Genomic DNA, 12412 nt, shown 5'->3' with positions numbered 1-12412 from the left:
GGGTCTTGCCTCTAGCCTCTTTGCAGGGAGTTCTGCTGAAGGGTTCCATGCTGGGCCTGCGCTCTGGGTCTGTTCAGGATCCTGCGGCAAGTTACTATTCTCTTGTTGCTGGGACAAATACCCAAAACTTAAAATTAAGAAAGGAAAGGTTTATATAGCTCACAGTTACTGGAGGTTTCAGTTCATACTCAGCTGACTTCAAGGCAGCGTGGCACATGGCAGAGAACAATCTTTCATGGTGGCAGCAAAGAGCAGAGAGCAAATGAGAGGGGCCACAGCTCAGGTAGCTAGTGAGCCTTCCTTCCTTACATTGTAATGCAAATTACCTGCCCAGGGCTGGTGCAGCATCCACACCCACAATAATCAATCACAAACTCCTGGAAGCTTAGGGCTGGGGAGATAGCTCAGTAGCATAAGCACCTGCCTGGCAAGTACAAGGTCCCAAGTTTGATTCCTGGTACCAGGGAGAAAAAAAAAATCACTAAACACACTACAGAAGCTGCCTCATAACTGCTTGAGGCTTTGGGAGTGCACCTATACATAAACCATAACACATACCAATACTGGCAAACTGAAGGGACATATATAGGAGTGTGATGTCATTGTATCTGTGTGCAAGAAAAATGGTGTATAGCTGGAAGAAGATGGAATATCACATATCCCCTGTAGCAGTTCTGTAGGACAGACAAGGCAAAACCCTTGTCTACTTGTTACATCTGAGAACAGTGATGCCCTATATTAAATTCCTTGCCAAGACTTTCAGAGCCAGAAAGCAGAGGACTTAGGATTCACCTGGCTTCTTGGCTCTAAATCACTTTCTCCTGGGCATATTGCCATTGTTAACAGAGTCTTCTAGAAAGCTGCAACAGCTGGGCAGTGTGTAGATGCTGACAGAAGCAATATGAAGGAAGTGGTCATTGATACAATCTTGTTGAAGGAATGTCGCACTGGGATTTTGTGGCCTGTGGTATTGTCTTCTGACCTCTATGCCAGGGCACAGAGAGCAGGAAGCATCGGGGAGCTTTGAGTTCTGCATTGGCTTGACAAAGTCAATTCATCACTGTCTCACTCATTAACTGAGAGCAGCATTTGCTACCTGATACTGGCACTTGTCAGTGGCTTGATTCTTGAAGCCTGTGGGCCTCAAGGCTGGTCATCTCTGCAGTCCACAGCCCCAGGTCAACCCTGGCTGATAGAAGCCGGTTCTTTCTTTCTGTACTTTATAAAGTGAAATAACCACTTTAAAAAAGAAATGACATGATTCAGTGGTAAATACTAGCTTAGAGATCAGACAAAGCTGGGTATTAGTTCTGTTGCTGCCTCCCTGACTACCTATGGAGGTGATTTAATGTTTGTCTCCTCTAAAATGAGCAAAGCCAAACCTATCTGAAAAGAATATTGTGCTGATTAAAATGTGATGATGTTTATAAAGTACTTTGCTGTGGTGCTTGGCACATACAAGTCCTCGGTATAATAGTTTTTAATTTCTGTTCTGATCACTCACACCATCACTACTGGTAATCCCACTATAGTTAAAGAGAATTTAAGAAAAAAATTCTTACACTGTTAACACCATGATGCAGCTTGTAACTGGACAATTTAGTCACATTGCCCAGCAACACACATGCACTATTTCTAAGTATACCACATTTCATAGCCAGGTGCTTTTTTCTGAGGTAGGAACTACTATATTTCTTTTACCTTATTTTTAATACATTTCCCCCTGATTATAAGAATAGTAATGTAAGGGCTGGGGAGATAGCTCAGTAGAATAAGTGCTTGCCTGGCAAATGCAAGGTCCTGAGTTCAGTCCCCTGTACTGCCAAACAACAACAACAACAACAACAACAACAACAACAACAACAAACAAAAATGTAAAATTCAGTGAGTACAGTGAAAGAAAAACCATGCACACAATCCTAATCGCATCCCTAGACCAGAGGCAGTCACTGTTAACACTTCAATATATCTCCTTCTAGTCATTTTTACTCTTGTCTTATTGTAAAATCAAGATCATGTTATATAATTTTATATAATTTTTCAGTTTGTACAATAACATGAATATTTTCTTATTGCTATAAGTTTCAGTGTCCAAAACTGCTTAATAATCAGATGGCTGTATCATAATATAAATTATATACATTTCCATATTGTTAGTGATAGGTTATGGCCCTAGTATGAATTGTTGAATTATTATGGTGGTCATCTAATATGGCTGAAGCCCTTAAAACAACAGCTTATCTTCCCAGAGACCACCTCCCCCCTTCTTCCCTAACTCAGCCCAGGGTGCAATTTCCTTTCACCATTCCCCACGCCTCAGGGAAGTCCCCAACCAGCTCCTCAGGTGTATCTAAACATCCCCCTCAAGCCCCACCCCTGGCGAAAGGCCATAAGAGCCTCAGCCTCCCTTTGTTCCAATCCAGAGAATTCCTTATCTTGCTGAGATTCTCTCCGTGTCCTCCAGGATAATAAAGCCCTTTCCCTTTATAATAAAGCCCCTTTCCACTTTTTCCTTCTTTCTGTTTCTCTGCTGGACACTTTCGATAACCTATCAGTTAGATGTATAAGTTTTTTCCTATTCATCAATCTAAGCTACTTCCTATAGCAGACTCAGGGAAGTAGCCCGAGGACAGCCAGAATTATAATGAACTTGTGTCATAGACAGTATGTGGTCCTGGGCAAAGCATACTGCAACCCTTAGGTAAATCACAGATATAGCCAGCTTCCAAGGAGTTCAGAGACTGGACAATCTGAACTATTTCCAAAGGGTCAAATTTACAGAGGCTTTTTTACTAAACACTCTAGGGAGCCCATATAAATGTGCACAGTCCTCTTCTCAGTGGAAGGTAGGGCTCAGGCAAGCACAGCTTCTCCAGAGGAAGAAGCTGAGGAAACTTGTTGCCCCTTCTGGTCTATCATGTGGAGATGACCTTTAGCGCTCCAAGTTACTTCACTGTCAGTGCCTCTGCTGAGAACCTTTGAATTTGTTTCCAAGTGTTTTTTCCTAGAATACAGTATCTAGCATTAAGAAAGGAACTCTTGTGAAAATCAGGAGATTTAAAGTGGCTGTAGTCATAGGGTTTTAAAAATATTTTTTAATTGACAGTTAAAGTTTTTTCTCTATATATAAAATCATGTATGATAAGATATTTTGAAATATATATAGTGGAAAGGCTAAATCAAGCTAATTAACATACATATTACCCACACACTTGTCATTTTTATCAGAGAAAAATTTTTAAATATCTTAGATTTTTCAAGAATACAATGTATTATTGTTAACTACAGCTATTTGTGACATTACAGATGAACCTGAAGGACATCATATTAAGTGAAACAAGCCAGGCACAGAAAGACAAACAACACATGCCTTCACTTAGGAATCACTCATGTGAATCAAAAAAGCTGATCTCATACTAGAGAATATAATGGTGGCTTTTGTTGTAGTTTTGTCACAGACTTGCTCTGAGACCTGAGGCAAGTTACTTTCTCTTCCCAAGCCCCTGCTTCTCTTGGCAATATAGGTGATTTCCAGGGCCAGCCTGCACCCACATTCCAGAGTACCTGGGACCTTCCTCTTGCTAGGAGCTCAAGTGAGCTGGGAAAGGTCGCAGGGCACTTCTCCAGAATCTAGGGTTCCTCTTATTAGTCCCAAGGGAACCATTTATGCTTTTAGATTTCCAGTCACTTCCTCTCGGAATTGTGTTGGAACACAGCAAGACTGAAAGGCAAGAAATGCCTCCTACTGGTTGGGAACACACTGGATTCAGAACCCTGATTGTCTTTCACATATTAAGCATTTGTTCCTTTGTGTACTTTTATTTCTTCTCTGATGTAGCAGATGTTAACTGAGTCACAGACTTTTGGAATGTATTTGTGTGATAGAGGTGGATGAGACTCAGCTCTGCTCCCTGGATGCTTGCAGTCTAGTGGGGAGACAAGAAGAATGCTGAAAAAAAGCAACAAGTGTTTGCTACAATACATGGCTAACAGAAGTGCAAGTGACTGAGTGTGTGAGTCTGCATAGAATCAGCAGCAGAAGGGTCCGATTATGTGCTTTGAGGTTTTAAGGAGTGAGAAGGGGCTTTTTAGGTAGACAGTAGCAGAGACAGCATTCTGGTGGCAGAAAGAGCATTGCAAAGGCCCGCAAGTGTGAGAGAAGAGGGCGGGCTCAAGGAAGTGGAGTGTGTGTGGCTGCAAGGGAAGTGGGGAGAGCAGATGAAAAGTTGAACGTCTCCTCAGCCCAGTCTGTTTGCTTCATCCTTTGCTCATTTTATCAGTCCAGATGAGAATGATGGTCTTTTCAGTTCTGTTTCTAAAATCTGTTATCTTTATTGCCTTATCTTTTCATTTTTAAAGTAACATATGCTCATTATAGAAAGTTTGAAATATATAAAAAAATAGAAAAAATTATCATGGTTTAACTGGTTAAAGATGACTTCTTTCACATCTTGGTGCATTTCTGTTGCTTATTTCATGCTTCCTTTATGACTTTTTGAGTATGTTGCAATTATAGTCCTCACCTTTGTATATGGTACTTCTTTCTGTTTCCTAAAATTTGCCAAAAAATGTTGGTGTCATTAGGAAATAATAGTGATCGTAAAATATACTGGCTGATATATCACTATAAGTTTTCTTTGTCTAGTGTTTTTTTTTTTCTTTTTATAGATCTCCTGTGGCTCAGAACATAATTTGGCAGTAATTGGTAAGTAATTTTTATACCAATCTTGTGTTTATTCTGAAACTGGTAGACAGAATTGGAGAAGACTTGGTTAACCAAAGCCAGGGTTTAAGTGTGTGTGTGTATGTGTATGTGTGTGTCTCTGCTGTGTGTGCGTGTGTGTGTGTGTGTGTGTGTGTGTGTGTGTGTGTGTGTGTATGTGTGTGTATGTATTGGGGAGATTTAGGGGAATGGGAGCCTTTCCTGAAAACCTTTATCAGATGCCAGGGCCGGCCTTCTTGCCTCAGGAAGTGGCACTTGGGGTATCCTAAAGGACTTAATGGTTGGGGTATCATGCATAGACACTTGGGCATAAAGAGGAGTGAGAGTGGGGCTTGGGATGTAGCTCAGTGTTAGAGCCACATTCTCTATTGTAACTATTAGAGCTACAATACTATCACATTCCTACCATGTGAGAGTCCCTGAGTTCAATCTCAGTACTGTTAAAAAGAAAAATGGATCAGACTGCTTCTGGTTCTTTGAATAAATCCTTTCTATCGATTTCCTTCTTCTTGGTGTGGTTCTTTCTTTGGAAATACACAGCTCTGCTCACTTCCCTTACTAACTTGTGTTAAATAGCACTAAGGAACTCTCAGTTGGACCCAGACCTCTGATTGAGAATTCCTCTAGGGTGGCTCTGCATATTACAAAGTTCAGGGTTTTTATGATGGACATATGTGCAATTCATTTAGAAGTCCTTTCACTGTTTTCACAGGTCGAGTCAATCTCCAACTCATAGCATAGTAGACTACAGTGTAGTCCAGAGAGCCTGAGGTCAGTACAGGCTTCTGTTTACTACTATTGTGAATGACAAGGTGTCAACCCCTCTACACCTCACTTTATCACCTTTAAAATGGGATGGTGATTGTGTTTACTGCCTAATTCTGTTGTTAGGGTTAAGTGAATGGATGTACACAAAACTCACAGAATGGCTCCTAGCTCCCGGCAAGGCCTTTAAAATTTTAGTTGTTATTACTGGACATTATTAGTTCAACTACTTGCCATGCTTTGAACTTAAAGTCTCCCACTTCTAAAATGGAGGCCTTAAAACAGAAAACCAAGTTTTCCTCCAGCTCTGGTATTTTAGGACATATCACAGTCTCACGCTGCCTGTCTTGTGTTAGTGATTTCTCTTCCTGTTTGTGTCTCCTAGCCTCTGACTCTGAGGCCCCTATGTTCACAGCACCTAGCACAGTTTCTGGCCTTCAGTGAAGACTCATACATTCTTGAATTGAGCTGGACAGACTCAGTTCCCTGGAGTGGCAGTAGTCTGAGGCACTGCTTTGCAGGCCCAAATGTGCTGTACAAGGGGCAGAACCAAGGCCAGCAGAGGAGGGAAGCTGTTGGCAGCAGTGGGGAGCAGAGGGTTCGAGTCAGAGAAAAAGCTAGAAAAAGTAACAGCCAACTTGCATGCTTTGCAGCAGTAATAGATCATTTCTACTGGCACTGTTCCAGCCTGGGTATAATTAAGACAAGCTAATCCAAGACTCAAAGGGTGTTTTGCTGCCACCACTGTCACCAGCACTGCTGCTGTAACTAGACTTGGAGAGGGCAAATTTCTTCTGGGACTAGCAGAAGCAAGAAGACTGAAGAGGAAACAAAAAAGGAAAGTGGTGACAAAGGAGAGGCCAAGGCCAGAGCTGGCTGAGCATCAGGCTGAGCTGACACAGGCAGGCTGGAGCTATAGAAAGAGGTAAGATGACAGGTAGCCTCAGTCTACACCAGCTTCAACTCCTTATGAGTTGCCATTTTCCCCCTCATCTGTGTAATGCGGTAAGAATTCCTCCTTGTAGGATTGTAGGGAAAGGTGAGGTGAGATAGTATGTAGAATGCCTGGCCTGTTGTCTTTGTTCCTTGTCTCCTTAAGGAGGGGTAGGGAGATGAGAATGTGTCAGTGTAACCAGTCACCCAGTCCCGGTGTATTTTTTGACAGGAGTGAGTAATTATACCATTATGGTAAGTTGTCCCCAAGTATGGAGGCCATTAGAGATAGTGGGAGAGGACTTGCCAGTGAGCTCCTTGAAAGTAGATTTATTTTTCCTTTTGTCTCCAGTGCTGAGGGCCAGGTGAACAGTCTGCTGAGTGAAAGCTTGCAGAGTCAGGAAGGGTGGGCCCAGAACAGTACTCTGGGTATTGCCTGCCTGCCTGCCTGTCTGCCTGTGAGCTGGGAGACAGATGCTCTCACCACTGATGACGTATAGCACCCAATGGAGCCCTGCAGGGTGCACGCTCTACACACAGAGTAACAAGAATCTGCCTGTTAGGTCTGGCAGGAAGCCAGCAAGAAGGAGACAAGGTGGAGGGAGAGAAGAGCTCTTCTGGCTCACAGGCTTGTTCCACACAGCCAGTTTCTCCCATCACCTGCCTGTTGTTGCCCACCTTAGATGAGATTCCCTGCGTCCTGCTGCAGTCCCTGAGTTTTAGCCCAGCAGTGGCTAAAACTGCACCCACCATAACAAGTATAACTCAGTGATGGAATAGGCTGGAGCAGAATATAAAGAACCTGGGCTTTATCAAAGGTAGAAGCAGCCTTCATGTCAAACCAACATGCAACAGATAAGCCTGAAAAAGGAGTAGGCATCTAGGTATGTTAGGTTCATTCTCTGAATCCACCACACTCCACTGGTGCTTGCTTCCCTTGCTGGTTGGTTGGTTTGCTTTCTTCCTTTCCACCCAGTATTTCTCTCTGCATCTGATGACATTTTCTGGCTGGTCCCATTTGTGGACGCATGTTGAGGCCAACAGAGTTGAGCAGAGGGCACATGACCATCACTTGCTCAGAAGATCCTTGCCTCCCAGGGGTGAGGTCCTCACACCCAGCTCTCTTCAGGCCCTTCACCTCTATATCTGGCTGAGTTGGCTCCAGCTGTTTCGCTTCCCACAGGAGCAGCTTATTTGGGCTCAATTGGCCAATTTGCTTGCCTTCTTTCCTGATGTGCAGTTGTTTAGCCTTCCCTTCCTGCAAGGGGGGAAAAAAAAAAAAAGCTGACTGTACTGCTTCTCTTCCTGTTCTGCAGACCTTTGGAAGGACTTTCTTGATGGCTTTTTCCTGGAGCATGAGGCTTGCCAGACAGGCAGTTTTTTCAGCACCATACTCTAACCAACTGATCTAACCAGCCACTAGACTGGCAGTTTTAAAGATTGAATAAAGGAAAGTGTGGTATCTCCTGTTCATCCAAGGAAGGTGGTTGCTTTGAAGTTATACTGTTCACTGATTTACATTCCACTTTACTGATGATTTCCAATTGTTGAAGGCTGTACATTTGTTACATGCATGGCAGAACATCTGACCTTCGCCAGAAACTCATCAAAGAGAGCCATGTAAGATTTCAGAGAAAAACTTAATATTGAGAAAGAACTCTTTTAGGGGAAGGGCACAGGCCATTTCTCTGAGAGGTGAGCCTTTCAGACCATAGGGATTTGAAGAGTGCTTTCAGGCAGGTTCAAATTTGTCTGTTCCTATGCAGAAGAGAAATGCTTCATTTATATATCCTATTTAATCCTCCTAGCAAATTGATGGGTTACTACTATATTATTAACCCCATTTTTAGGTAAGGCAAGATGAAACCTGAGATGAGCAATGTGCTACACTTAAGTCATCCATTTGGGAGGAACCTGTGTGTCAGATCATTAATCATGGTCTCTTCAGAACCTGTAGACTGCTACCCTGTGCTGCCTATGTGCAGACTTGTAACAGTCTGGCCTGTTTTTAAGTCCATTAGTTAAGAGTGTTCATCTCTTCATTTCAATATTGAGTTCCCTACCAAGGCCTGGAGGTGCACACCTGTAACCACAGCATTTGGGAGGCTGAGGCAGGAGTATCAAAGTTTGAGCCTTTCCTGGAGAACTTCCTGAGACCCTGTCTCAAAAGGAAAAAGCTGGGATGTAGCTCAATATGAAGGTGCTGGGTTCAATCCCTAGGACAGAAAAGAGGGAGGAAAGGAGAGAGGGAGAACCAACAATAGTGACATGTTGGCAAGTTTCTTTCATGTCGGCAAGGTCTTCTGTATACCAAGCCTAAATCTCTGCTGCTTCAGATTAAAGTAATTCTCTGCTTATAACCAGATAAAATTGCAAAATCAATAACATTGTTTTGGAAAGCCACTTCTTTTAGGATGCTTCTATCTCTGTCCATTGTCCTTTTCAACTTAAAATTAATATGCTTATATAATTTTTAATGATTAACACATGTATATAGATCAAAACTTAAATTTAAAGTAAAGAACTTTCCTCCCATCCTGTTACTTACTTGTCCAGTTCCCCAAAGCAACACATGAAGCTAATGCTTCCTATGCTGTTGGTTTCTTTATAGGCTTCTAGTGTCTTGCTTCATATATAAGTGAACATCAAAATATGTCTTATGGCCCTTTTAATGTAAATAGCAAAGTGTTGTGCATAGTGTCTGCTTTTTTTCTCAACACTTTATCTGAGTCATTTTTACATATCAATATAAAAGCCTTCTTAGTTTTTTTGTTTGTGTGTGTGTGTGTGTGCGTGTGTGTTCCAAGTGTTCTTTTATTCCAGGTCTTATACAGCAGTTAAGGTGAATGTTATGACAGTTATTGAAATATATTGTGAAATAATAAAATGTAACATAGTTAAAACTGAAAGAATTATAACATTCTTATCATTCTTATCATATAAGCGTTATTTTTTTCTATAGTTTTATTGAGAAACAAATAGCAATGAGACAGTTTCAAACCAAATTGGTAGGACAGTTTCAATAATTAACACATTGCATACATTCTTCCTAGTGGTTATTTGCTATACAAGATGCAGACATGATATCCTATTCAAATTCTATTAGAACACATCCCTCTATTCATTAAGAGAATGTAACTATATATCTATCCTAACCCTTTTAAATACACAGATACAAAATGGACATTCATCTGTATCCCCTTTTTTGTTTAGTTCCATTATTGGAATATTATAGGTGTGTTAACTCAGCCAAATATTCTAAAAAGAGTCCAGTAGTCCATAATAGTATTGGGTCTTCTGCTTCACTGGCAGTGTCAGAAATTGTTGACCTGAGTCCCCTATCTTAGTTATTTTTATAGCTACATAATATTCCAGTGTTCCTAGCACTATGATTTATTTAACAAGTGCTATCTTCATGGACATTTAGATTATTTTCAGTCTCTGTTATTACAAGCCATATTGTAATGAATAACCTTATGTATATATGTGTTATTTTATGTGTGGGAGAATATAGTTGTAGGATGAATTAATTCCTGGAGACAAAATTATTGTATCTAAGGAAAATGTGTTTTTAAATTTGCACAATACTGCAAAATTGGCCTTTCTAGGGGCTCTTCCATTTTCTACTCCTACCAGCAATGTGGAAGAGCACCTGTTTTGTGCAGCTTCCCTAATAGGGAGTTTCAAATTTGGACTTTTGCCAATCTGACAGTAAATAAATACTCAAGGTAGGTTTTGTTTTATTATTAAAATGAAAATATAAAATATATAAAGTACACAAATCTTAAGAGATCAGGTTGACATATTTCTGCACATAAACATTACCTAAGAAACCAATACCCAGTGCAAGTTTCTGAATGTTCCTAGCACCCTGGAAGATTAGCTTATGCCACAACAAGTGAGCTGCCTCTATTCTAGACAAGGTCAGGTTTACTGTGTTTAAATTTCATACAAATGGTAGTCTTCTATTTGGCCTTACTGTTCAACACATTTATCATTCATGCTGTGTACACAGTAGTTCTTTTTCCTTGCTCAGTAGTATTCTACTGTGTGATTATACTTCAGCTGATTCACCCATTTGACTGTTGAACACTTTGTTTTCCAGTTTGGGGATTATGGATAGAGCTGCTATGGTTATTCTTGTATAGCTCTTTGGTGAACATATGTGCATCTTGGTACATAATTAAGAGTAGGATTTCTAGGTCGTATGTTTAGCATTAGCACATACTGTCAACAGTTTGCCAATATCTATACCAATTTACACAACCAGCAGTAACATATGAACATTTCATTTTGCCAAATCCTTCCTAGATATTTTCAGTCTGTTAGATTTGGCCCATTCTCATGAGTGTACAGTGTGGACTCTCACTGATTGTAATTTGGATTCTCATAACTAGTTATGTGGAAGACCTGTTCATCTGATTATAGGTCAAGTCCAAAGATGTTTAAGTCTTTGCCAATTTTTCTTTTTTCTTTTTTTTTTTTTTTTTTTCATTATTTGTGGTGCTGAGGATCTGACCAAGAGTCTTGTACATGGTAGGCAGGCAGTCTACAGCTGAACTCTACCCCCACTAGAGCTCTACACATTGTAGTTTCTTTTGTTTTCTGAAGTACTGGTGATCAAACCTAGGGCTTTGTACTGACCTGCATCCTTAGCCCTTTAAAAATACATTTATTTATTTATTTAGTTACTGTATTGTCTTTTGGGACAGGATATCACTCTGCAGTTCAGGTTGTCCTTGAACACACTTTGTAGCCCAAGTTGGCCTTGAACTCACAGTGATCCTCCTGCCTCAGTCTCCCAAGTACTGGGATTGCAGATGCATGCCACAACATTTGGTCTAAAATTTTTTATTTTAAAATAGTTTCTCACTAAATTGCCTAGGTCAGCCTCAAACTTTTGGCCCACCACCCGTAGCCTTCCAAGCAGCTAACATTACAAGTGTGTGCCACCACATCTGGCTCAGTCCATCTCCTTAGCGATCTGTGTGCATCCTCTGTATCTTATAGATTACTTTGTTGTATGTGTGTATTACGAGCACCTTCTCTCAGTTGAAAGTGCATTCTTTTGCCCTTTTAAAGGTATCTTTTGATGAATAGATGTTCTTAATTTAATGAAGTCCATAATTTATCAGTGTTTCCTTTATTGGCTTGAGGTATTTATAGCCTACTTAAGACATTTTTCTTTCTCCACAAGGTAATAAAAATATTCTATGTTGTCTTTATGAAATTTTATTTATTTTGCCTTTATATTTAGGCCTAAATCCCACCTCAAATTCATTCAAAAGATTGCTATAGCCAGGCACAGTGGCACATGCCTGTAATCCTAGCTATTTGGAAAGCTGGGAGAAGAGGATTGCAAGTTGGAGGCCAGTTTGGGCAAAATGATGAGACTCTGTCTCAAAATGAAAAACATAAAAAGGCTGAGGATGTAGCATAGCACTGAGTTATATACTGAAAAAGAAAGCATTGCTTTAGGACTATTTATAGAAAAGTTTTTCTTTCCATAGTAGAAATAGGAGGGTTGGGGAGGTAGCTCAGTAGAATAAGTGCTTGCCTGGCAGGCACAAGGGCCTGAGTTCAATCCCCAGTTCTGCAAAAAATGAAAAAAGAAAAGAAAAGAAAAGAAAAGAAAAGAAAAGAAAAGAAAAGAGAAAGAAAGAAAGAAAGAAAGAAAGAAAGAAAGAAAGAAAGAAAGAAAAAGAAAAGTAGGAGACGATGAGAGAGCAGAGGAAAGGAGAGGAACAAATATTCACATTTGGACTCTTTAGTTTTATTGTTCGTTTACCAGTAAACACAATCTTCATTATTGTTGCTTTAAAATAAATCTTAGTGTCTGGTAGTAAGTCTTCTAACTTTGTTCTTCCTTAATTGTAGCAATTCTAATCTCTAATTTTGATTATTTAAATGAAGTTTAAGCATCTTTCCATGTTCAAAATTATTTTCCTTTAGGAAGGTTTGTTTACTCCTCATGAGTTGTTTGGTTTTTTT

At 40.4% G+C, this 12412-nt stretch overlaps 1 protein-coding gene across 1 annotated transcript in view; it reads left to right on the top strand.

The window, feature by feature from the left end:
- Positions 1 to 12412, top strand: part of Sergef (secretion regulating guanine nucleotide exchange factor) — a 278435-nt gene that overhangs the window by 195214 nt on the left and 70809 nt on the right. The window contains exon 9 of the mRNA XM_004634955.2: positions 4669 to 4705. Coding sequence (XP_004635012.1) covers positions 4669 to 4705 — 37 coding nt within the window. The remainder of the gene's footprint in view (positions 1 to 4668; positions 4706 to 12412) is intronic.

The sequence above is a fragment of the Octodon degus genome, unplaced genomic scaffold (genome assembly GCF_000260255.1).
Source record: "Octodon degus isolate 3935 unplaced genomic scaffold, OctDeg1.0 scaffold00067, whole genome shotgun sequence".
Classification (NCBI taxonomy): domain Eukaryota; kingdom Metazoa; phylum Chordata; class Mammalia; order Rodentia; family Octodontidae; genus Octodon; species Octodon degus.
Note: the sequence above shows the minus strand (reverse complement) of the source record. Positions and strands in the feature narration are given on the sequence as shown.